Here is a 25,134-nt window from a genome sequence, read left to right as displayed (position 1 = left end):
ACAATATAAGCAGACAAATAGAAACCTAAGGCTGCGTTTGGTTGGAGGGATATCCCAGAACAAGGCGGGATATCCCTCCAAACATAAAGCATTTTGGAACAACCGGGTTGTTCCCGGAACAACCCGTTAAGCCGGGAACAACCCGGTAAACTTGTTCTCCCTAAAAGGGAGAACAAGCCGGAACAAGAGTTTGGGCTTTTTTTTTTTCTTTTTTTTTTTTTTTTCTGGCCTTTTAAATTTTTTATACTTTATTTTAATTAATTTCAAATAAATTAAATGAATGCACAAATTTAATAAATAAATATATTAATATAAATATTATTTTTATGATAATATATTTATACTTAAATTTTATTATATAATATAAATTAATTAAATTTGATATATATTTTATTTTATTAAGTTTTATCATTTATATATTAATATTTAATTATTTTATTTTATATTAATTATTATATACATAAAATTATTTTTTCATATATTATATATATATTTTAACTTGTATTGAAATTTATACTTAAATTTTTATGATAATATATTTATACTTAAATTTTATTATATAATATAAATTAATTAAATTTGATATATATTTTATTTTATTAAGTTTTATCATTTATATATTAATATTTAATTATTTTATTTTATATTAATTATTATATACATAAAATTATTTTTTCATATATTATATATATATTTTAACTTGTATTGAAATTTATACTTAAATTTTTATGATAATATATTTATACTTAAATTTTATTATATAATATAAATTAATTAAATTTGATATATATTTTATTTTATTAAGTTTTATCATTTATATATTAATATTTAATTATTTTATTTTATATTAAGTATTATATACATAAAATCATTTTATCATATATTATATATATATTTTATAATATGTATTGAAATTCATACTTAAATTTTTATGATAATATATTTATACTTAAATTTTATTATATAATATAAATTAATTAAATTTGATATATTTTTTATTTTATTAAACTCTATCATTTATACTTTAATATTTAATTATATATATTTTTTTTATTTGTATTAAAATTTATACTAATTATTAATTAAAAATATAGGGATATTGTTAGTATTATACTTTATTCATTAATATATTATGAATAAATTATAGAAAATAAATTATTACATAAAATAAATTATTATATATAATAAAATAATATATATTATTTTAAATTAGATTCTTACATAAAATATTATATTATAAATTACTATATGAAATAATTTTATAAATAATTTTATATAAAATATACTAATATAAATTAATTATTTTATTTTTAAAAATATATTTAGACGTTGTTCTAGACTTTTTATCCAAACGCTATTAAGGATATCCTCTAGAATATCCTCGAATGCATCCAAACACAAATTTACAATTGTTCTATCTTGTACCGGAATATCCCCTGTTCTCGGGAACAACAAAAGTTGTTCTCCAAAATTTAGTTCTCCAACCAAACGCAGCCTAAAGGTCCTGAACAAGACTATCTGATAAATTTTGGCATTCAGAGGACAAAGTATAAATAGACAAAAGACACCCCAGTACTTAGAAGCTTAAGCAACAAAAATTAAATTAAAATAAAGAATCAATTTGATAAAAGACATACAATTGCGTAAGGTAAAAGCTAAGAACAAAATTACAGGCTTTGTACGCTCAATACATATTAATTCGTATACAATAACTCAATATGGGAATATAGTACATATAAAAAACAGAGAGAAAAAGAGGGAAAGAATGGATTAAGTGTACATTAGTTGGTGTCTGGCCTCATCTGCAGGAAGAGCTGAACTGCTGTCTGGTTCATGCTCATTGCTTAGCAGCTTCTTCAGCAGCTTTTCTCGCACCGGCTTCTTGTCTTACTCTTTCTTCCTCCATTGAAACTCAGACTGCAAGGACTAACTCGACATCTACACCAGAATCTACTAAAACCGATCCAGCAGGAGAATATGTTAGCACAGGCTTCAAAAATCTCACCAGAGTGCATTAACTTCGTCACCAGTAATCCCCACAAGAGCATGCTCCATCCTTGAAGTGATGAAACCTATTAGTATCCCTGACGAGTATCTCTCTTCCTTCGAACCTAGATACGAACTTGATAGCAGCATGACAGTCACCACAGATCCTGAGGTTCTTAATCACCCGAAGTGGAGTTCCAGGACTCGTGCTTATGAGCCCCAGTCCCACTGCCAATTTCTCGCTGTGCCCGCATAGGATATGCTCCTTCTCTTGGTCCTCCACATCCTGCAATACAAAGTCCGTACTCGGAAGGTATCCCAATCTCCTCATTTCCACCGCGAGCTTCTCCAATCTCTCGGTAATTTGCTTCATCTGCGGGTGAGAGTTATCCCCTGCCAACAGCATATGCACTTTATCCTTAATCTCAGTCCAACTGCAGCCCGGGTCTTTCCTCAATCCCATGCTCCTCATCGCACCCCTTATCTTATCCACCCCATCCCACATCCCCTTCGCAGCATAAATGTTTGAAAGTAACACATAATTCCCAGCATTTCCTGGCTCCAATTCGAACAGCTTCTCCGCAGCAGTCTCCCCCAAACTCACATTGCCATAAACCCGACAAGAGCTCAATAAAGCCCCCCAAATACAGGCGTCGGCCTCCATCGGCATCTGCTCGATTAAATCGTACGCCTCCCTCAGCTTGCCCGCGCGGCCGAGGAGGTTAACCATGCAAGCATAATGCTCCATTCTCGGAACGACTCCGTACTCCTGATACATTCTGTCGAAGTAGAGTTGCCCCTCTTTGGTCCGACCGGCTTGGGCACAAGCAGACAGCACACAAGTGAGGGTTATGAAATCGGGCTTTTCCTTAGATCTCTGCATCAGCTCGAATAACTCTATACACTCCGCCGCCTTCCCGTGCATTGAGTACCCGCCCAACATTGCATTCCAAGACACTACGTTCCTCACGGGCATAGCGTCGAACATAGTTCGCGCATCCTTAATCCTTCCGCACTTTGCATACATGTCCACGAGAGCACTACCAACGTAAACGTCACCGATAAACCCTTTCCTGAGAGAGAAGCAGTGGGTCGACCTGCCGTGCATCAGAGCGGCGATGTTAGCGAAAGCCGGCAAAACGCAAGGGATCGTGACCGAATTGGGCTCTATTCCTACTACTTGCATCTCCCTGAATAGCTCCAACGCTTCCATGTCCCTTCCGTTCTGCGCGCAGCACGTGACGATCGAGGTCCAGGACACGACGTTCAGCGCCATCCCTCGATCGCGGAACCGCCTGAACGCGCGCAGCGCGTCGGCAGCAAGGCCGTTCCGGGAGAGGCCGGCGACGAGGGCGTTGGCAGAAGGGACGTCCGTCTGCGCCGTTTCGTCGAACACTCGGGCCATCTCCGTCGCGCAGCCGCACTTGCCGTACATGTCGATGAGCGCGCTGACCACGCAAGCATCCGTCTGCCATCCGATCTTGATCGAACAGCCGTGTATTTGCCCGCCCAGCCGGACATCCTCCGCGTCGGCGACCGAAGGAAGGGCGCTCGAGATGCTCGCCGCGTCGGGAAGAAAGCCTTCGGCGTGCATTCTCCGAAGCATCAGTGCCGTCTGCCGGGAGCACCCGCTACGGTTGAAGCCGGCGATGAGGCCGTTCCAGGTGATCAGATTGGGAGGGACGCCGGCGGTCTGCATGTCGTGGAGGAGATTGATGGACTGGTGGACGCGTCCGGCGGCGGCGTATCCGGCGATGATGGCGCTCCAGGGGACGACGGTCCTGGGGGCCATTCTGTCGAACACTCGGTGGGCGTCGCGGAGGGAGTCGCATTTGAGGTAGGCGTGGACGAGGGCGGACTGGACGAAGGGGTCGGAGGACAGGCCGGAGACGGCGGCGATGCAGTGGAGCTGGCGAGCAGAGCGGAGGGAGCGGAGGGCCGCGCAGGCCTTGAAGGTGGAGGGGAGGAGGAAGGGGTCGGGCGGGAGGGGAAGGGACCGAATGAAGAGGAGAAGGGAAGATGATCGGCAAGAGACGGTGGGACTCGGCACCATAGCATCTGCGTGACTGCGTGCGTGTTGGAGTGACTAACGTATTAGTGATTCAGCCCTTCCATTTGATTTTGACTGAAGAAAATTGAAGTAAAAGAGTCTTTTTTTTTTTATTTTCTTTTCTTTTCTTTTTTTTCTTTTTTTTTTTTTTTTTTTTTGGCATTTAGCCGTCTCAAAATTTATTTTTACAAATTAGCGCTCGCAAATTTATATTAACATAAACAGCTTTATACTTGCCACACAAGTGTCTAATAATTATGTGATTATTTTAAGGTGAATAATGATGATTCAATCACTATATTTAAATATAGTGATAAGATTACTGTATTCCTTTTTATAATTTTTTATAGCTCCCAAGTTAAAAATTAAGAGACTAAAATATGAATATGAATACGGTAATTTAATTATCGCGTTCAATTTAAAAATAACAAAATGGGGCTCGCGTGGAAAGAATTTGTTTGAGCCGGCTAAATGCAAAAACAAATCCAAATAAAAAAACCAAACCGAGAGTGTGGAAAATCAAATGGAAGTTTTTGTTTGGTTTGTCAGTTTGAATACTTGGATTTTGAAAGATGATTTGCATAGCATATTGGTTGATTATTTTAAAATTTTGATTTATTATGTACTCAGTTGCATAGCATATGTGCTCGTCAATCCTTGATCCAATTCATTGTCCTAATCTGTCGATCCTAAGCAAAGCAAGATCATAATTTTTTTAGTTTTGGACCAGTTATACTCAGTTGCCCTAACTTTTCAGTCCCGAGCAAAATCCTAATCTTTCGGTCCAACACCGACGATCAAGAATCCTAATCTATACAACTAATAAAAGGCGAACCCTCAACCCGCCACGCGTCGCCTCCGCAGCGAACCCCCGCCCTGCAGCGGGCTCCCTGCGTTTTGCGGGTGCCTCGCGCGAGAGAGAGAGGGAGAGAGAGAANCCGGCGATGAGGCCGTTCCAGGTGATCAGATTGGGAGGGACGCCGGCGGTCTGCATGTCTTGGAGGAGATTGGTGGACTCGTGGACGCGTCCGGCGGCGGCGTATCCGGCGATGATGGCGCTCCAGGGGACGACGGTCCTGGGGGCCATTCTGTCGAACACTCGGTGGGCGTCGCGGAGGGAGTCGCATTTGAGGTAGGCGTGGACGAGGGCGGACTGGACGAAGGGGTCGGAGGACAGGCCGGAGACGGCGGCGATGCAGTGGAGCTGGCGAGCAGAGCGGAGGGAGCGGAGGGCCGCGCAGGCCTTGAAGGTGGAGGGGAGGAGGAAGGGGTCGGGCGGGAGGGGAAGGGACCGAATGAAGAGGAGAAGGGAAGATGATCGGCAAGAGACGGTGGGACTCCGCACCATAGCATCTGCGTGACTGCGTGCGTGTTGGAGTCACTAATAACGTATTAGTGATTCAGCCCTTCCATTTGATTTTGACTGAAGAAAATTGAAGTAAAAGAGTCTTCTTATTTTTATTTTTATTTTTTTCTTTTTTTTTTTTTTGGCATTTAGCCATCTCAAAATTTATTTTTACAAATTAGCGCTCGCAAATTTATATTAACATAAAGGGATAATTTCATCAATACCCCTCTGAAAAATCATAATTTCATTAATAACCCTTTAAACTAAAAAATATCATCAATACCCTCTTAAAACCAAAAATGTTCACAGATACCCTTTAGGTTAGTTTTTCGTCAAGTTGTCATCCAATATTTTATAAATACCAATTTTACCCCTAGCAACATTTTAAATATGTAATATTTAAGATTAATTATCTGATCAATTTTTAACATTTGAATCACATAATAATTTAACATTATTTTTAAAATATTTCAATTAGAGATCTATAGTTTATTAAGTGTAATAGTTAAATCTCATTATGATTTTTCGCTTTTAAATTATACATAGTTATAATGCAATTTGTCCATAGTAGAATTCAACATTAACTATTTAAATATTTATTTTTAAAAATTTTATTTAAATAACTCACATATCTCATGCTAAAAATATTTTGATATCAAAATTCTCGATATTAGAGTATTACTTATATGATTTGCTCAAACAAAAAATTTTTAATTGAAAATTTATTGTTAACAATAAAGTAAAATTTTATGAAAACCCTCTCATCTATACTCCACTTTGACAGGATCATAACTCGGAAAAGCGTGAAATTTAATTTTCAGATAGTTTAAATGGTTTATATCATGTTTAACGGTGCCGATTGTCAATTTGGATGTTCTATTATTGAAAACAAATCGTAGCAAACCAAGCTGTACTACCGATAGTATTATAGTCTCTATATATATAACCTCTCAACCTAAGTGTTTTTTTTAAAATTTTAGCAATTGAGTGTTTTTCCCAGCAAAATTAAAAATTTTATCAAATTCATGTGAGGAATCTCAATTAAAAAACTTTTAACTAAGTAAAGTCAAAATAAAGAAAAACTAATAGTTCAAGGTCTCTTAATGTTAAAAAATAAAATTTAAAGGGGTCTAGTTTAAAATGATCTATAGGTGAGGGATTTTTTTATTTTTTACGCACTAATAATTAGTGCTAGAGATGTTATTTTTAAAATTTAGAAGGGTACTTATGAAATTGCCCCTTAATTATTTGCTATCAAAATAACACCTAACCTTTTTAGGGCTAAATTAGTCATTTTGTAACTCAACCTTTATTTAACCAAACTTTAACCATAGTTATAGTTACAGTTGTTAGAAGGAAGAGTAACTGTGAAATTTTTTTGCATTTGAAGGGGTATATATGATATTTTCAACTTTACAGGGGTATCTATGCTATTTACATATTTGAGAGGGGTAGTGATGAAATTGCCCCTAACATAAATAGCTTTATACTTGCCACACAAGCCTCTAATAATTATATGTGATTATTTTAAGGTGAATAATGATGATTCAATCACTATATTTAAATATAGTGATTAGATTACTGTATTTCTTTTTATAATTTTTTATAGCCCCCAAGTTAAAAATTAAGAGACTAAAATATGGATATGAATACGGTAATTTAATTATGGCGTTCAATTTAAAAATACCAAAATGGGGCTCGAGTGGAATAAATTTGTTTGAGCCGGCTAAATGCAAAAAAAAATCCAAAAAAAAAAAAAAAAACCAAACGACAGTGTGGAAAATCAAATGGAATCAAATTAAAAAGAATTTTATTTAGTTTTTGTTTGGTTTGTCAGTTTGAATACTTGGATTTTGAAAGATGATTTGCATTGTGTCACGCCCCGGATTACACTTTTCCCGGGCCCGCCGAGAAATCCGCCGTATACAAAGAAATTTCCCCTGTATACGAAGCGATAGCTGTACCTGTAAATCAAACACTACTACGAACAGTAGTAGAGAGCTGTTAGAGAAAACAGAAGCTAAACAAACTGAGTTTCATATACATAGTCCAAATCCAAAATACAAAGCTACTCGCACTGGCGAGTTAAGTCCACTATGTATATAAACTCGAAACAAAACATCTACCTGCAGTAGGGGCACCTCTAGCTCAGCACGTCGGGTAGGGCTCTAACTCGCGACGCCCTTGCCTCGATCCTGATCCGCGGAAGGCGCAGCAGCCGAAACCTGTGGCTCTACAAAACAGGGGTAACAACTGGGCGTGAGAACTACTGTAAAAACAAGTAGTCCTCAGTGGGTACCGCCCAAAACAACATCGGTCCACCCACTAAGTCTACAGAAGGGAGCAAGAATAGCCAAAAAGCAGAAAATAAACTCAACCGCTACAAATCACTATACTATCATGCTCTACACTAACCAACTGTAGGAAATGTCAAATCTGACCCAATCCAATCGGGACTGTAGACATACCCGTCCCTGGGACTGTGAACACACCCGTCCCTGCCCAGTTGCAACTATCAGGATCTATCCACACAACTGGTCCGTGGAGAGCAAGTCCAACCGGCATGAGCGACACCAACGCGAAAGCACAAAGCCTGACTCCGGAGTGGCACTCGTGGGCGCTACCCAACTGAGTATGCAGCGTATCTCTGTCGAGCTCAATCAGGCTCCAACTAGCCAAAGTCAAGTGAACAGGATCAAAACAGGTCTACAAACCAAACCCACGTGTCCTCGGCACAATCTGTGACCAAAACAAGAATATGGGTCCATCGCTAATCCGAACGGCACCCAACGACCCGAAACAGCCTAAACTCTGCTAAAAAATAAGCTCGGCACCCCAGCATGAGCGTAAATGCCTTCTAAACTACCCCAGGTATCCATCGCACTGATGCTGCAACGATACAATCGAATCACGGCTTCTAGAGCTAAATCTGGTAGTTTAAGCATATGACGGGTCAAAACGCAGGTTTTCTCCTAAGTCAAATTTCAAGTCCAACATGTATAATATAAATATTTATTTCAGCATGCTTCTACATTCATATTACATTCAAGATGCTAATCGAGGAATTAAAGTATGATATACAAGAACCGAACTATACACGTCGACTAAACATGCACTTAGGAGCGAAACCGATGATAACCCACCTCTAATGCAAATCCTGGCAGCAAGAGGGTCTCGGATCTGAAGCAACACTGCTGGAAACACCTCCAAAGCAGCAACAAAGCCCCTCAAGATCTGGATTTACAATTCACCCAAAAATCCAATAAAAATCATCAATTTCAGCCTTAAGCTTGGATTTATCCAATTCCAATGTCAAAACTCACCTAATGATCTCCAATTCAAGTGGAGAGGGTTCCAAATCCAGTACTAGTTGATAGGGAAAGTGACTCAGCTCCACAAAGCCCCTGCTTCCTAAGTTCACCCCAAGAAAACTCAAAAATTGGCAAATTCTGACCAAAGCAACAGCAGTAGAGGAAAACCTCAGTTCGACCAAGCTAACCTCAACCAAAATCTGTAATTCAGGGCTTCGTGGATTCCTCTGGAAGTCTAGAATCCAGCAAACCAAGTTTCGTCGAAATCCGACCTTCCTACGTCGCGCACGAGCCAAAACACTGGAGGTCGTCGCGAAGAACTGCAGAATCAGCACCTTGCAATTCTTGCGAAATGTGGATCTTGTGCAAAATGGAAAGATTGGAGGGATTTGGGATCAAAATCTAAGTTCTCTGTGAAGAACAGGTAAAAAGAGCTCAATGGGGACGCATAATAGGGTATTTATAGGCTACTGGAGGGATAGATAAGCCTCAAGAGAAAACAGCTGCTAACCAGAGTTCATGCAGAAACGCGCGTTTCTGGCCACCCGGAACTATGTTCTGGGGACCAGATATCTCGACTGCACAAACGGGCTCCTCGGACTCTCGCTCGCGCGTGTGCTGCGCCCGTAAATGGCTCCGGCGGAACTCACCTACCGCCTGCCACGCGTCGAAGCAAGCAATATTCACGATGTCGAATTTGCTGGACCCACATCTGGGCGCCCGGAACATGGAATCCGAATTGGCTTCCAGTTTCAGTTAAATTCAACACTCGTTTCTGGGCGACCCTAAAAAATGTTCTGGGCGCCCGAATCTGGCAAAACTCTAGTTTTGCTTATTGAGGATGCGCGAGTCCAATTCTGCATCCAATTCCGTGCAGAATTGACTCCGACTCAGTCCGACACTCTCCAGAGATGTCGACCAGTCACTAATACTGAAGCCACCCTATCCAAAGTCAGGAACACTACACATTGCATATTGGTTGATTATTTTAAAATTTTGATTATTATGTACTCAGTTGCAATATAGTGCTCGTCAATCCTTGATCCAATTCATTGTCCTAATCTGTCGATCCTAAGCAAGACCATAATTTTTATAGTTTGGACCAGTTATACTCAGTTGCCCTAACTTTCAGTCCCGAGCAAAATCCTAATCTTCGGTCCAACCACCGACGATCAAGAATCCTAAATTCTTCTGGAAGAGCCTAGCCTCCCACTCCAAAATCCTATTCTTTCGGCCCAACACCAACAATAATTGTACCATTTTTTTGAAAGAGCCTATCTTACCATGAGTCATGGTTGATTAGATCACCGTGGCAACGATGAGGGAGTATTAGCATAAGTGTCAAATCATTATGCTTTATAATTTTTTTTATACAAAAAGTCTATATTAATATAAATAAAGCTACATTACAGAATTCTCACTGGCACTTTAACTTGTGTCTCAATTATCTTCTTGGATAAAATTTTTCTTCAATTTGAATCCTATGCTTTACCACTATTTCCAATAAGCCCAAATTTTTTTTGACAAATTACTATATTCGGATGTAACGCTATAAAAATGAGTTTGGCCAATAACGACAGTTGTATTTTAGAAAATATATCCACACATGTTTAATATAGTTGCTCTATTATTCACAAGATTTCATAAAATCTTCTGAGCCCTGTTTGGTCAGGAATCCATGCTAATGAATAGCAAAGCGTACAAAAATAAACAACAAACAGCCATAAACCCACATGATCATGGAAGAAAATATATCCAAGTTCACAAAGAAACACACAGATACAAAATAATAAAAAATAAAATCAATTAAGAGTAAAGATCTATAGAGTTAAAAGTCGGTACCAGTATATTCTTGTAAATACAAAGATAAGAAGATGATAAGAACCACCACACCCCATTTCATATTTTCTACAAATGCATAATACAGATGTAAATATATTATACAAAATTGATAATTTAGTAGCTCGAGAATGCATTTACTGGACATTTTGAGGGGCTAACACTGCGCTTATTTGGTAGCGCTTATTTGGTAAATCACCTCCGTGATAAGCAGCAAATAGTTTTAGACTATTAATGGACTTCTACTGCTAAGAGGGGGCCGGTGATTCCTACTAAGAGGGAGCTGTACATAAACCTCATGCACATCCTGCTTGTTCACTTCGCCCTTGTCCCTATCGATGGCGTAGCACACATAGACGGTGTCGACGACATTATCCAACACATGTACAAAGTAACCCAACACGACCATGAGAAGAAGCCATGCAAGTGCTGCGACTAAGTACATCTTGACACCCAGAGCGCTGACAGCCTTTAGGATTGCACAGACCTGTTGGAAGGCGCAAACATATAAAAGATCTGCTACGATGTATCTTAGAGAGTGTTATCAATTAATGGTTAGACCTTATTGGTGATCCAAACTAGCTCGTAAGTAATTGAGAGCCTCAGAGAAAATTTAAACAAAATAAAAGAAAAATACTAAGAATCAAAGTGAGACTGCAACACTAGTAGTAGTGCATATACAGATAGTTGACAAGGAAGCAAACAAGATATTTACGCTAGCAATAGAACAAGTTATTAGGTGCACAAAGTAAGGTCAGTTGGTTACCAAGAATGTAACCCTGATGATCCTCTTACCCGTTATTTAATCAAAGTTGTCGTTAACTAGTAGAAATTTCATTACTAGATGACAATCAGTTTAGTGTTGCCTTCTATGGAACAAACAGGGACTACAGCTATAGAAATAAGAACTTACCACAATAGCATAGAATGCTGAGAGGACAAAAATTATCCCAATTAGCACGCGTGTGGAGACTGTCTCAACAAAAACAGCAGACAAGAGATTCCGCTTTAGAAGATCGTAACTCGTCCTCGCAGCAGAACAGTAAGCTTCGCCCGTTATTGCAGCAAAATTTATAGTAAATTTGTTGACAAAGTCAAATGCCAAGAACAAAAAATTGGCACAACACTTGAGAACGAGGTTTACAAATCCTCGAGTTTCGTTCTCTTGGTTTGCACTGTCTACAACAGCACGTACAAAGCGTACGGCACCCATAACCATTCCTGAGAAACAAATTGTGCCAAAAGAGGGGCCAAAAGCATTCCTGCATAATTAAGTAGAAAAATAATTAAGACAGTTAAATCCAGGAGAAATGTCTAAATTAGAAGAATAAGTTCTTGTGTTCAATCAGAAGAGCAACAGAAAGACCATTAGATCTTTGTCTGGAAAACCTTCAACCACTTCTCTATTTGACAAAAACAATATCGGATAAACAAGTTACGAAAAATATAGAACTGCAGGAATAACTAAGAATGTAACGTTTAGTGGTTTGTTCTCTTTTCGAAAGATGGTGTAATCCAGAAAAATCTAGTACTAGTGTCCTAATAAATATCTAGGTGGGTAAAGCACAGAACTGTTTTCCCTAGACCCCATAACACCTAAACCTATACTATTTCATAATCCAAGAAGCTGGGGGCTTGAGGCCCATTTTTTAATGCCCACTCAAGGGATTGAACACCCGACCTCTTAAGACAGCCAACTGGAAAACAGCCTCTAGGCTCTAGTGCTTTTAGGCCAGATTCAATTCCAGTAAAATCCAAGATAAATTCTGGAATTGCAAGGAGCAGGCAGGATCTAGTATGGGTTATTTATTTCTTTAGTGATGCCTAAGACATAGATGTCGGCCAGGCAGAGTTAAGATATGAACGACACAAAACATGGATTATATTGGGCCCATCAATGCACTAACATTAGCTGTTGTCCAACATCTTAGTGGAGTTTTGGGCTTTCAGTCACACAATAAACATTTCTGATTTGTTCAGTTGAGGCAAAGCAACCCCTTCCTAACCTAAAATTTTCTATGAAGCATATTATATTCAAATTGAATCCATTAAATTCCCAGTGGATGTCCACTAAAGTCGATTCTCGATAACACGGGGCATTCATGCATAAGGTGATTTACTTAAAGATGGGAACCATGCTCTATGCATCTGAATGTATTTTAGCAATAAACCTCAATTGCTAAGGATTGCATATATGTGAGAAAAGTCCAGTCCCATCTTCAGAAAATTGTGATTAATATACAATTTCTTCTAAGAACTCCATTAATTATAGCTAGCTAACTTTTCTCAGATACTATATAAACAGAATAAATAAGAAAAATAACCTCAAGTTACTTCGATATGCGAATCCTAAGCGCTAACCAACTAACCTAAAAGCACGTGCTGATAGAAAGGGCGCTTTCATCGCACTCAAGGGCTCAATTATAATGCACACGGGTTTCGACCTGACTCAACCCATATGAGCGTTAGGTCTATTGTTGGGCCACTTGCTGTTAGATCTATTGTAGATCACAGCCCTACTAAACATATTGGGCTCATGCAACACAACTTATCAGTCTCCTAAGCCTATTATCATGGGGTAAGAAGTTGGACCTATTTTAGCCAATAATAAATAGCCAACACGATATCCAAATTATCAAAGAATCAAAACAACTCGATATTTGACCCTTTGCAGCGAAAAATTATCTTCTACATAGATCAGTCACAATAGTTGTTGCAGTTTATTTTCTTCATTACATTACCTTCATTACATTACCATCAAATAATGAGATTTAGTGGTTGGACCTTTGGAGTTGTAGCATTAAGCTTGGTGCCAAAGATCAGCTCCGGTTTCAGTCTGTGCTTGGAGTTCATATTTAGATAATTCAGCAATTTCAGCAGTCCCAGTTTTCACTTTTCAACAACATCAATATAAATAGAATTAAAATCACAATGGAATTTAATATCATTTTCTAGCTTTCAGCTGCACAACAAGTATATCCTATTTGTTCAATTGAGGCAACTCAATCATATCCTGCCACTTAAAGGTTCTATGAGAACTGTTTTACTCAAATCGAATCCATCAGATTCTCAGTTGAAGTCCACTGAAGTCAAATCTGGATAATGTAGAGACAGTCAAGCACAAGGTACTTTTACTTTAAGTGGGGAACTATGCTCTATGCAACTAAATGTATTTTAGCATTAAATGTCAAGAGCTAAGGATTGCATGCCAGTGAGAAAAGTTTAGTCCCATTTTCAGCAAATTGTGATTGGTTTACAATTTCTTCCAAGAACTCCAATAATTCTAGTTAGCTAACATCTGATATACTATATGAACAGCGCAAATAAGAAAATGGCCTCAAGGTACTTTGATGCCCAAATTATCAAAGAATCATAACATTTCGATATTCAACCCTTCGCAGCCAAACATCATCTTCTACATAGATCAGTCAGAAGAGTTGTGGCAGTTTATTTTCTTCATTACATAAGCATGAAATAATGAGATTTAGTGGTTGGAATTATTACATTAAGCTTGGCGCCAACGATCAGCTTCGGTTTTGGTCCGTGCTCTGACTTCAGATTTAGATAATTCTGCAATTTCAGCAGTCCTAGGGTTCACTTTTCAAAGAGATCAATATAAATAAAATTAAATAATGATAACAAAATGATATTTTGTGCTTTTCTTAATAATCATGTTGTTGTATATCAAAAATACCAAAAAAAAGAAAGATTAAAGAAATAAGTATGCAAGGTCAATCTATGTATAAAATACTAGGCATTAAAAGATAGTTTCAATTAATTTGAGTAGATGTTTTAAAACTAGGTCTCTATAGACTCTATCCAACTCAATTTGAATTTTTGAAAGGTCTCACAATCGTATCGGCACCTAATGAATCCAAAATGTTCCATTCTAGTTTTGGAATTTTAGCCAAAACATCAAAAAACGACTTTCAGTGCCAGACAATTTGACAAAAAAGGCATCTCTTCTGTTCATATATGTAAGTGTGAAAATGGAATTTTGCAAAGCATGATAAAAAAGTAATTCCATTTTTTTAAAGGTGAAAATTGTAAAACTTACCTGAACTCTAGAGCATTTTGATTCGCCTATCCAATCTTTCAAAATTTTTAATTTAAGTGATTTGATGGCTCTTCAGATATAAAATTTAAGCTAATTGCTTACTTTAATGAATTTATAGTTATCCAAATTGGATTAATATACTAATCAAACCTGTAAAAATAAATGATGCATTTAAATTTTGAAGTTAAAGAGTCACTGATTGACTCAAACCAAATAAATTAAAAGGTGAGGTAGTAAAATCAAAATTTTTAAAAGTTAGGTAGACAAATCCAAATGGGTGATAGTTGAGATAAGTTTTATACATTTTTACCATTTTACCTTTTTTTAACGACTAAAACCATGCCTCATAGACAAGACAAGAATAAAATCAGCAAACAGCCCATGAAAATCTGCAAATGATGGCTCCTATACTGGAGCTCCTAGTGCTAGCACAGTCCTCCTAATAATCCTAATTACATCTCAAAACATTGATCCTAATGACCTGTTTGACCATATTATAAGGTGTAGTGCCGTTTAATGATGCGTGGTTTGACTAATGCTTCTAGAAAAGGTACTATTTTAAGTTCCTCTAGACAGGTTTTTACTGCAGCATAAATGCATAATCAGAAGCACTACTTTGAGTCTCAAAATCGTTTTGTGCTTGCTGCTCCACGCTATAGCAAATGCTCGAAATTATTCTAATTGCCAAACGCTCTATTAGGGCAAACTGATCTGAAATGACATTCCCTGATAAAAAATGTTCAACCTTTCTTTGACAATTCATAGCTTCCAAATTTCATCAGTTTCCCCGCAAACTAGAAGACTAATATTTCCTAAATACCAAAAAACAGCTTTAAGTTGGTAAGAATTTGGGTAAACCAATAAAAATCAACTGCTTAACTAGCAATATGTTATGCTTTTACATAAAATAGTACTTTATAAGTCTTTTAAGATATTATAGAGAGAGCGTAGGACATCGCCTTTTTCTTCTCGATAATCATCCACATTCTTACCTCCTCTGGCATGATCCAAGAAGCTATGGGATTCCTTCAGTGTTCGTCGGATATCATATGCATGCAAACACTTTTTAAACAGAGTATACCCAATAGTCATCCAATTTCTACACCTCTCACTCAAAAAATTAATTCAAACCTCAATTAATTTTTTTTAAGAAAAAAGCAAAGAAGCCGAGAACAAACCCAATCATACCTTAAAGAACTCCTCAAGCTCTTAGTAGGCCTCGTCCCCTCCTTGGCGAAGTACCACTGCGCTATAGTCCCACTGATCACGTACACCTTCGCCTCCACCATCGTTGCCGCGGACCACACCATCGTGATGATGGCCAAGGCGAAGTACGCGGGCACCCACGCGTCCTGCTTCCACACGCACGCGTAGTGCCGCTCCCCTCTCGCCCCCTCCCTCTCCCTCGCCACCACCTCCCCGTTCCACGTCGCGAACACCAGGAACACCACGATCGGGGCGAAGTACACGAGGAGCCCCAACCCCAGCAGCGGCAGCACCGCGAGCAGCGCAAGGTTCTCCGCGAGTGCCGCGGCGGCGACCCGCACGATGTGGATCGTGAGCTCGACGCGGGACCAGTTCGCGACGACGATCCAGAGGATGATCGCGACGAGGACGAAGACGAAGACGAGGACGAGGACGCGGTAGGCGAGGGGGAACGCGGCGCGGCACCCCTCAGCGAGCGTGCACGCGGCGAACCAGTAGGCGTTGAGGAGTGCGGGGGTGAGGACGAAGAAGGGGACCGCGGCGTACACCACCTGTTTAGTGTATCGCCTCAGGATCCAGAGCAGGGCGAGCGCGATCGGGGCAGCGAGGAGGAAGGTGGCGACTAGGGTTAGGGTTAGATCCTTGACGAAGGAGGAGGACGACGAGAAGTGGGAGGAGGAGAGGCGGGGGTCGGAGAGGACGCAGGAGGAGGTGGAGGGGTCGAAGTAGAAGAGGTCGGCGCGGGTTGCGTCGGGGTTGCGGCGGAAGAGGGCGAAGAGGCCGAGGGAGAGGGTGGAGAGGGAGAGGAGGAGGAAGAGGGAGGCGAGGGGGAGGTCGCGGAAGGGGCGAGGGGAGGGGACGAAGGAGATGGGGGAGGGGTAGGGTTCGGAGGTTGCGGACGACGACGAGGGGAGGAGGAGGGGGGCGGGGTCGGGGTAGATGGACGGCTGAGATTCGCCGATGCCGCTCCCCATCGGACGGTGATCAGAGGATCATGGACGGAGGAGAGGAGAGGAGAGGTGGAGTGAGGAGGGGAAGTGAAAGGTGGGGAGCAGGGGAGGGGAAGAAGAGAGTGAAATGACGAGAATGGGCTTTCGAGAGGCGGTGTCGAAGCCGGGGAATGAGGGGTAGAATTGTCTTTTCGCAGGGGCGGTGAGGAGAGAGAGTGGAGAACTTGGATGGGCGGTTGGAGCTCTCATGGTCAATGGAAGGAAATGGAGAGAAGAAAGAGGCGAAATGACGAAAATAGGCTTTAGAGTGTAATTTTTGTTTAGATACCTAATCTTTTAGATAATTCAAAAGTAGTCCTAACCTTTTACTTTTTCTATATGTTTTGATTTTTTATTTCTTAATAACATGCACGTCTTTTGATAAAATCTTAAAGATACGCAACAACAATTTATAATTTTTTTGCTTCTTTAGTATAGTTTTCACTTTTAATTTTAATATACATATGAAAAAATAAATTTGGTTTATATATGAAGTTTTTAATAATAAAGCATTACAAGAAGAATAAAATTAAATTAAAAGAAAATACATGCGATATGTAATTTTTTACAATGTTAAATATAACGTGTTTCAAGTACATCAAATCACAACGGAGAATCCGTCGAAGCACTCAACTCTCATATTTTTATAATTTCTTTACTTTCGATCAATACAAGTATTTTTTTTGGCGAACAGCATTTTAGAAAAATAACAACATACCTGAATAGAATAGTATTTGCGAGTAATTGGCAAATTCAATTTTATTATTTAAATTATTAGTATATCGGTATTTATCTATTGAGTTATATTATTTATACACTCTTAGACTAGACATATACATCTTGTGTGTACTTTATTCATGCAAGAGCTCATCTTCTTTCCTTTGTTTATCAACTTTGTTTTTTTTTACTAAAATTTATTTAAATTTTTGTAAATCCTAAAATTCTTAGATTGAAAAATTTACACTTATAGATGGTAATTTTTTAGTCTATTATAACGGTAATATAAATTTAATTAGGGTTTAACTGGGATATTTATTAGATTTCATATTTATTTCAATCAAAGAGTTTGGTCGTACTTGAAAGTTGTATTTGTCTAGCTAAGAAGGTTTTGGCACGATTGTATGGCCTTAATTCGAGGTGTCTAGATGTTTGTGTTAGGCCACGTCAGTATGCAATGTCGAAAGCATAATGTGAGCTGGGGTGTACTGTTGTGTTTAAGTAATTAATTTTCTCATGTTTTTGTTCATATTATGCTAGTTTAATGTTTTAGGTACTGAGTTTATATAATTGGTTTTATGGTAATATTTATTACTTTGAAAAAGCTTCAATTGCATTTAGCATAATTTTGAAGCATTTAGCATAATTTTACTTTGGTACCTTACTGTTTGAAGTATCTCGCTGTTAGAACCTATCTTTAACTAGAGTACTAAATTAATATATTTTACAAATTATGTAGAAAATTAATATGTTGTACTATTTGAGAGTAAATACTGCACCATTTTATATAAATTGAAGTTTTTCTCGCGGGGGCAAATTATTACATGCTACTATTTATACATAATATATTATAGAACTAGGCTACTATCTATTGGTAGCACGGAGCGCTCTGTACTACCAAGTTATTTTCGATGATGTAGCTTCCAAATCGACGATCGGCTCCGTTAGACTTGATCTATACTATTGAAAGTATTTAGAAACTAAATTTCATAATTTTTCGATATCATTTACCTATCAAACAAATAGTTTAAAATTGAACGGCTGAAAATAAAAATCTCATGAAAAATGATGATAAAAGATTTAAATTCAAGATTAGATATACTGATCTTACTCTAAATAGTGAAACGAATTTTCTATAAAATTTTCATCGCATTTGGATTGTTTTACATCGTTAAACTTACAAACACACCACATCGGCCGTTAAAATTGTCAATTTTGAGATCTTTTGATCACTAGTCAAATGATGACGAAAAAAATATGAAATTTAGTTTCCAAATACTTTAAATAGTGTAGATCAAGTGTAACGGAGCCGATGGTCGATTTGGAAGCCGCATTATCGAAAACAATTTGGTAGCACGGAGCGCTCCGTGCTACCGATAGCATAGTAGCCGGACTCTATATTATATATCTGAATATAGTGTATGATTGTGCATACTAGTTAAACACCTGCGCTTCACTGTGGGAAAAAAATTACAATAAATATACAATAATAATTAATAAATAATAATTAAAAAAATTAAAAAATATAAATTATTTATATTAGAGATTTATTTAAAATTAAGCCACAACAAATATCATCTTTCCTTTCTTATTTTGATTCGCTTTTGGGTCCCTTATTAATTGTCCTTATTATTTTCTCTTATATAGTTTTGAGATTAATTTTCTATTTTCTCTTTTATTATATTTGGTTGGCCGAGAGTGAACACCTAAAGTACTAATTTTAGAAAGTGACATTTTACAAGTTATTTTGTTTGTGACAATAGATAGTTTGCATTTGGAATTAATTTCAATAATAAGATTTTGTTTGAACTTTGAATTCGAATGTTCAATTTGAATTATGATTTAAACTCACATTTTAATTTTAATTTTAATTGAAATTGTGAATTCACATTTGAATTCAAAATTTATGATCAAATAGTAAATCAAAATTTGAGTCAAATCATGAATTCAAATTTGAATTAAGATTTAATATTTAAGTTGAAATATGATTTTAGAATTTAATTTTAATTATAAGGTATAACTTAAAATTTAAATTCAAATTAAATTTGATTATATGTCTTAAATTTTAATTATAAATTTTAATCACAATTAGGTTTAAATTTAAATTTTAAAATTTAATTTTGAATTCCAAGTGTAAATTTAAATTTAAATTTAATTTATAGTCGTTTGTTTATATTTTTACTTTTTTAATATAATCAAATAATCAAACAATCGAAATCATCAAAACCAAATTTTTTTATTTTTTACTTCATATCCAACCAAACAATGAAATTCAAAAATTACTTTCCTAAAAGCCACTTTTATAAAATTAACTTTTTTCACTTGAATCATTTTTAGGCAACTAATCATGAGATTATAATTTGTATTATACCCCAAATCTATTTTATTTGTGCACTTATTAAATATAAATTAAAAATGTTATTCTTAGGTAGGTAGTGTAAGCTATCAGAGAAAATAATTATTTTTTATAATTTAATGTAGTATTAAAATAGAAGGTTATAATTTTGGATTTTGATATGCTCCTAACTTTATTTAATTTTCTTTCATTTATTCAAGTAAATGTTAGGTCTCTTAAAAGGAATCACAAAATAGTATAGTGACTCTTGTGTCCCTAATACAATTTTGTTTGTGAGCGACGCAGCTCTTAAATTAGTTGCCGCAACCACCGCCGCCGCCGCCCCAACCTCTATCCCTTCATTACCCCTTGGCTCGTCTGCCGCCGCTCGCTCTCCACCCGCGCGCTGGCCCTCCCCTCGGCGGCAGACATCTCCGCCCTCAACGCCCCCGCGGCCCTCGACGTCCCTGCGGCCCTCGCCGTGGCCTCCGTGGCCGCTCCTGCCGCCGCTGCGCTCTTGCCCCTGCTTCCCCTCCTGTTCTTTCTCGTCGTCGTCCTTCTCTTTGCTCTCCTCCTCTGCCGATTACGCGAGATCCTCGGGAGCATTGGGGATCGGGGCGGTAGGGAGGGTTTCGTGCCTCATCGAGAGCGAGCCCGCCTTCAAGCGCTCCAGATCCATCGGATTCCAGCTCCCGCGCTCCAGATCGATCGTCGTCACCTCCGGTCATGGCATCAGCGGAGGAGGAGAGGGGGAGGCGAAGAGGCGGGGATGGGCGGCGCTGTGGCTGTTCTCGAGGTCGGCGGCAGCAGCGGCTGCGGCGGAGGCGGAGGGGGTGAAGTTGTCGAGATGGAGATCAGGTTTCGGAGGTGGAGGAGAGGGGAAAGGCAAGGGGCGGCATTGGCACTTTCTGAGCCCAATGAAAGCTTTTGGGTTAAGGTAGAGAGAACGGAAGAGAGAGAGAGAGAGAGTAGGGGAGAGGAGGAGAGAGAGAGAGAGAGAGAGAGAGAGAGAGAGAGAGCAAAAAGGAGAGGATTTTCTTGAGAAGGAAGATTTTCTTGGGAAGGAAAGAGCTTCCTTGAAAAATTCCAAGAATATCTTGGAAAAGAGAGGGTTTTCTTGAAAAGGAGCTTGTCAAGCTGGTCCACCCTTGGGAAGGAGCTAAGAAACAAAGGGATTGTCATTTTTTATTCGTTGAAAAATGAGCCATATCTGGAAACTTTTTGAAAAAAATCTGAGAATAATTTTTTTATTCGTAAAAAAGGAAACACCTTAGGACGCGTGGCAAGGTTCCATTGGCCCATGCCTTATGTTGGCTTCTTTTTAATTCGTAAAAAGGGAAATGCCGCCACGTATACTTTTTAAACTGCCAATTAGTATATTTGGTATGGATTGTATGAATTACGCATATATTGTACTATTTTATACAAACGTTGCACCTATATTATACAAATATTATACTGAGGAGAGAATGAGGCACTCTTTCGACTTACTAATTTTATTTAGTTTTTTCTATTTTGTAATAATTGAGGATTCTCATCTTTTAAAAAAAAGTACATGCAATTATGATTTAACAGTAATAATTTTTAAAAATTTGACACTTTATTTTAATATACAATATAATTTAATTTGTAAAGAACAAAGAATGTAATAGTTATCTAAGTAGTACAATATTTGCACAATGGTGTGAACACTTGTATCAATTGTGTAACATATATACTGTTTATACACATACATTATCATTTTTATAATATATTGTAATATGTTATACTAATTGTATGTATATATTATTCGCAATATAGCATATAAATTATACAACATATAAATTATACAAATATTGCACAATTTTGTACAAATATTGTACCATTTATACAAATATTATACTATTTGAGAGAGAATACTATATAATTTGAAAGAATATTGTACTATTTTGTCTTACTAATTATATATTTTTTTTAAAAAAAAATTGCACTAAATCAGATTCTTGTCTCTTGAGAAAAAATATGTGCAATTATGACTTCGCATATGTACTTTTTTAGAAATTTGACAATTTTAATGCCAATTTGCATAAAAAATCTACTGGTTTTGCATTTTTTCAAAAATAGGCCATTATTTTGGATTTTGCTAATTCGACCTGGCCATTTCCCAATTATTAATTGTCTCGCCCAATCAAACTTATATACTCCCACATCTAGCCATAACTATCCGATGTGGGACTATTAGGGTGTCATAGACTCCTCCCGTTTAGATCCTGACATCATCATCAGCCCTAAACACATACAGCCCAAAATCACCAGGTGATGTGAGACTTGTCTTGCTAGCCTTTGTCATTCCGACCCTGACTTAGCTTGTCAATCACCGACCCTGACTCAGCCAAGACTCATCTCACAGTTCCGGCTAGTGAACTGGCTCTGATACTAAATATAACGACCCGACCCGCTAGCAATAATAACTTGTTGGGCCCAACCACCTATCCAAAATGGTTAAACCCAGTTATTTTTGCCTAGCCCAATTAAGCTTATATACTCTCACATCTAGTCATAACTATATCCAATGTGGGACTATTGAGGTGTCACATTCTTTCTCTCATTCTCCTTCCCGTTTCATCTTCTTTTGTATTATGCTCTACTGCCCCAAAATCTACGCCGCGTTCCACTCTCTTATCTTGGCCACACCTCCACCGATGCCGACTCAGATATAATATATATCACATTAGGTGAGCTTGCAGCGGAGCATATGGCCGTGGATAGCGACAACAACGAAGGTACCGGTGGATTTAAGGATGATAGGGTGGGAGAGCGTGTCTGGCGAGGGTGGTGGCTGTGGCAGAGGGCAAAGGAGAGAGCGTGATAGCGAAAAAAGATGTAGATGACAAAAAAAGAAGAATAAAAAATAAAAGGAAAAAAAAAGAAAAAAAATTATTTTATATTGGGAAGACAATTATGTAAAGTTATTCTATTTGAGACAAAACTGCCACTCTTTGAGCAAAAGTTATACTGCTTGAGATGAAAATTACACTATTTGAATGAAAGTTGCAACGTTTAAAACTATTTGAGAATAAATTGCACCACATAAAATAGAATTTGCATTGTTTGAGACTAAGTTACACAGTTTGAAACTTACACCGTTTAAAATTATTTGAAACTAATGCAACTTTGCCTTAAATAGTTTTAAATGGTGTAATTTTGTATTAAAAAGTGTAACTTCTATTTTATATGGTGTAACTTAGTTTCAAATAATTTTTAATAGTATAATTTTTGTTCAAAAAGTATAATTTTTGTCTCGAACAGTACAACTTTCGCTCAAAAAGTGGTAGTTTCATCTCGAACAGTGCAATTTTTGTCTCAAACAGTATAACTTTCACTCAAACAGTGCAACTTTCGTCCAAGGAGTGCAGCTTTCCTCTCGAACAATACAATTCTTCTGAAAATAGTGTAAGTTCATCTTAATATTGTAATTTCATTATCTTCTTCTTTTTTTTTTGGTTCTTGACATTTCCTATAACAATGACGATACGATTTTTCCAATACAAAAAAATATTTTTTATTTTTTCTTTTAATTCTTTATTTTTTAAATAATATAACATTCTCTTATAATAGTGCAATATTTATATAAATAGTTGATACATTTGTATAAATTGTTCAACATATACCGTTTGTACACATATTGTAGGAAACAATTCAATTTTTTTCCCCCAAAAATTTGCATGTATACAGATTAATTGATTTCGTAGGAAACAATTCAATTTTTTTTTTAATGGATTTCATTAGTACAGTTGATGTGATGAAATTTACATGTATCCCCAAAATCATTTGCCTTATTCCGATTTGGTATTTAACCTTTCACTTATTACCGTAAATAAGTTCTTGATTTTAATTTTTTTATTAATAAAATTTCATCTGAAAGTTTATTTTTAATTTGTCAAGAGGAGCGCTGATCATCATGCTTAATGGCCATTTTATATTTATTTTCTTTGACTTATCACCTAATAATTGATGGAAAAATTCATCACTTCAATTTTTTTTTTTTTTTTTTAATTTGACAGTAGTATGAGAGTAGCTATCTAAAGGTTGGACGCCCGTGAGGGTTTTGGATGGAAAACTAACTTAGAATCAACCTTGCAAAAATTAAGATAAGATACGAGATGAATATGTCAATATGAGTAAACTTAATGAAAAAGATAATAAATTATCACAATATTAACTGCAATGGCACGCAACAGTGCCATATATATATTCAATGGAAATTTGATTGTACCAGACTAAAACATCTCTACGGTGTTTGATATTTAGCATCTTACTCAATATAAAATAGTATGTCTAGTATGCTTTCGAAAGTACGGAGGTTTTCAATTTATAAGTTGTTTTCAATGATAGGACATCCGATTTGACAATCGCCTTCGTTAGGCATAATTTATACTATTGAAACTATTTAGAAACCAAATTTTATAATTTTTCAATATTATTTACTAAGTGGTCAAAAGCTCTCAAAAAAGACTATTTTAACGGTCGATGTGACACGTTTTTAAATTCAACGGTGTAGAATAATCTAAACTATATAAAACTTTGATAGAAAATTCTATTTAATATACCGACCGTCCCTAGAGCAAGTGGCAAAGGGCTTGGTGGTTGGTACCCGAGGTCCCAAGTTCGAATCCTAGTTGATTCACATTTCCAGCTAAGTTTATTTCTAAATGAAATAAACGAAGCGGGTAGCGCGCTACCTATCTCTCAAAAAAAAAAANCTTTGATAGAAAATTCTACTTAATATCAATAGTAATATCAATACTTCTGGTTTAAAATTTAAGTATTTTATCATTATTTTTTATGCGATTTTTATTTTCAGCTGTTCATTTTGGATCTACTCATTTACTAGGCAAATGGAGTAAAAAAATTATGAAATTTGGATTTTAGATAGTTCCAATAACGTAGATCATGTCTAACAAAACCGATCGCCGAATCGGATGTCCAATCATCGAAAACAACTTACAATAATGGAGACCACCGTACTCTCGAAAGCATGGGAACCTAGCTCTCTCTCTTTCTCTCCCTCTCTTTCTCCCTATATATATATATATATATATATATATATATATAAANCCGTTTTCACTACATTCGAGAGATGATCAGGCTAGGCGAGGTCATTCTTAGACACATATCCACCACTAGGGTGGTGGCTGATCCGTTGACCAAGCTGATAGCTAGGGATATGTTCCAAACCCACGTTAGGAGTTTGGGTCTTCATAGGTTTTGATATGGACATTTTTTTTTTTTTTTTTTTTTTTTTTTTTTTTTTTTT

General features: G+C 37.2%; 4 protein-coding genes across 4 annotated transcripts; 1 reads left to right on the top strand and 3 right to left on the bottom strand.

Annotated features, from left to right (window-relative positions):
• Positions 1,599-4,145, bottom strand: LOC109707115 (pentatricopeptide repeat-containing protein At1g20230-like). Its single transcript, XM_020228206.1, has one exon. The coding sequence runs from the start codon at positions 4,037-4,039 to the stop codon at positions 2,024-2,026; it is 2,016 nt and encodes a 671-aa protein (XP_020083795.1). The 5' UTR covers positions 4,040-4,145; the 3' UTR covers positions 1,599-2,023.
• Positions 4,848-5,384, bottom strand: LOC109707793 (pentatricopeptide repeat-containing protein At1g20230-like). The gene has a single exon (XM_020229325.1). It carries the CDS (start codon positions 5,382-5,384, stop codon positions 4,848-4,850), a length of 537 nt encoding a protein of 178 aa, XP_020084914.1.
• Positions 10,476-16,997, bottom strand: LOC109707968 (CTL-like protein DDB_G0288717). The gene is made up of 3 exons (XM_020229517.1): positions 15,780-16,997; positions 11,448-11,796; positions 10,476-11,021 (listed from the first exon to the last, which is right to left on the bottom strand). Exons 1-3 carry the CDS (start codon positions 16,769-16,771, stop codon positions 10,758-10,760), a joined length of 1,605 nt encoding a protein of 534 aa, XP_020085106.1. The 5' UTR covers positions 16,772-16,997; the 3' UTR covers positions 10,476-10,757.
• Positions 19,919-20,796, top strand: LOC109707792. The gene is made up of 2 exons (XM_020229324.1): positions 19,919-19,931; positions 20,145-20,796. Exons 1-2 carry the CDS (start codon positions 19,919-19,921, stop codon positions 20,777-20,779), a joined length of 648 nt encoding a protein of 215 aa, XP_020084913.1. The 3' UTR covers positions 20,780-20,796.

Source organism: Ananas comosus, linkage group 3 (genome assembly GCF_001540865.1).
Source record: "Ananas comosus cultivar F153 linkage group 3, ASM154086v1, whole genome shotgun sequence".
In the NCBI taxonomy this organism is placed as follows: domain Eukaryota; kingdom Viridiplantae; phylum Streptophyta; class Magnoliopsida; order Poales; family Bromeliaceae; genus Ananas; species Ananas comosus.
Note: the sequence above shows the minus strand (reverse complement) of the source record. Positions and strands in the feature narration are given on the sequence as shown.